The 1730-nt window shown below is 29.2% G+C and overlaps 1 protein-coding gene across 5 annotated transcripts in view; it reads left to right on the plus strand.

Moving 5' to 3' along the window:
• Positions 1 to 952: 952 nt before the first annotated feature.
• Positions 953 to 1730, plus strand: part of LOC102680992 (large proline-rich protein BAG6) — a 7900-nt gene continuing 7122 nt past the window's right edge. For 3 of the 5 annotated variants that reach the window (XM_006618737.2, XM_006618736.2, XM_006618738.2), the window contains exons 1-3: positions 953 to 1099; positions 1200 to 1270; positions 1339 to 1431. In XM_006618737.2, the coding sequence (XP_006618800.1) occupies positions 1369 to 1431 (63 nt within the window). In that variant the 5' untranslated portion in view covers positions 953 to 1099; positions 1200 to 1270; positions 1339 to 1368. The remainder of the gene's footprint in view (positions 1100 to 1199; positions 1271 to 1338; positions 1432 to 1730) is intronic. The other 2 variants (XM_006618733.2, XM_006618734.2) reach the window with 2 other exon arrangements.

A 1730-nucleotide genomic window follows, 5' to 3' on the forward strand; every position in this document is an offset into this window, starting at 1 on the left:
AGACGGGACGCGCCGTCACTTCCTGCATACAAAACTGAAGCACCATTAACATTCTTCTGCGGTGCACGATCGGCCGTATTATCTTCTACCGATATAAGTACGTACACGTGCATACGCATACAAAGAAACGCGTGTACTCGCATACTCGCGTGGCTCAGTCGATGCCCTAATCTGAATAATGCGATCGGCCTGCCATGAGTCTTTTCTGCTTCTCTTTTTCATCTTCGTACAGATCACGCGATGTCCATGGCGAGTTGATGCCTCGCTTTCGATATTCGCTGGTAGCACTCGAATTATTTTCATCTGACCGCGAAAAGATGCATCGATTTCTGCTACTGGTACAGATCGATACAGATGTTTCGATATTTGTTATTCGACTTCATGCTTCAAAGCGACACCTTAAGGAATAATGCAATCGAAAGTGAATTTTGTATCGTGTACTTGGGATTCCGTCGATAAAGCTGAATATTGCAACGATAGCTTCTTTATTTTTCTTTATTTATCTTTATTTTCTTAAGTTTCAAGTTGCTAAAAATTAAGAAGTAAGGTTTGAATTTTTTTTTTTTATATTTATAGTGTAACATGTAAATATAAATATAAAGAATTTGCAAAGAAGTATGATTTAAAAAAAAATATGTAAAATGGATAATTTACATATAAGGTATTTTGAATAGATATTAATTAAAAAATATAATTTATTGCATGAGAATTTTATAAACAATGCAAATGTTTATATTAATCTTAATTCTTAAACTTTTATTGATATATAATATTTTATTTCTAATTTTTTATAAATATGTTATTTACAAACAAAGTTTATTTTAAATAAAAGTAATTAATTTATTGATTCAAATCAATGACATAAGTAATTAATTCATATATTTCGTCGTTTGTTTAATTTACTGGTGTCATCTAGTAGATATTAAAGAAACTTCAAGATATGTGCGTATAACAGAAATATGATTCTTATCAATTCTGAATTCTGTTCTATCTAGGGAATAATTGAACCAATATATTGGCAACGCCTGTGGTGTCGCTGAAGCGAATTCTGGGTAAAATAACGTGTATCGTGTCATATCGTCGCTATAAAATTTCATCGGTAGGTTCATTAAAAAAACGATTGCACTATAAAAACGCAATGCTAAATTTTAATTACGTAATCAATTCGCATTAAAATTATTATATTTCTCGTATTTTAGATATTGAATATTTCTCTTCGATACTAGCTACTAATCAAGTGTCGTTTACAGACTTATATCTACGTGCCTGCGTGAGTGTAGAAGACAATTTGGTATTACGCACATTCGTCCTAATATTATTCATTTCCTTCAATTTTAGTTCTACCGTAGCAGTGAAGACGGATTAACGATGATTGATCTTACGGTAAAGACTTTGGATTCACAAAATCATGCTTTCTCCTTAGAAGATGATGTAAGTATTCTTTTTTTCATCTTCAGACAATGAATTCCTATCTTGTATGTTTGTAATTAACATTATTAATCATAATTCTGAACATGCCTTATGATTAAACATATTTTTATTTATATTTTTACTTTTATGTATTATATATTTTAGAAATGATTATCACAAATATGATTTTTTTCAAATATATTCACTAATTATTTTATTTCTAAATATTTTTTTTAGGTTACATCTGTAATTATCTTGTGATTTATCATTCATATATATATATATATATATATATATATATATACACATACACACACATA

Source organism: Apis dorsata, unplaced genomic scaffold (genome assembly GCF_000469605.1).
Source record: "Apis dorsata unplaced genomic scaffold, Apis dorsata 1.3 scaffold_371, whole genome shotgun sequence".
Classification (NCBI taxonomy): Eukaryota; Metazoa; Arthropoda; class Insecta; order Hymenoptera; family Apidae; genus Apis; species Apis dorsata.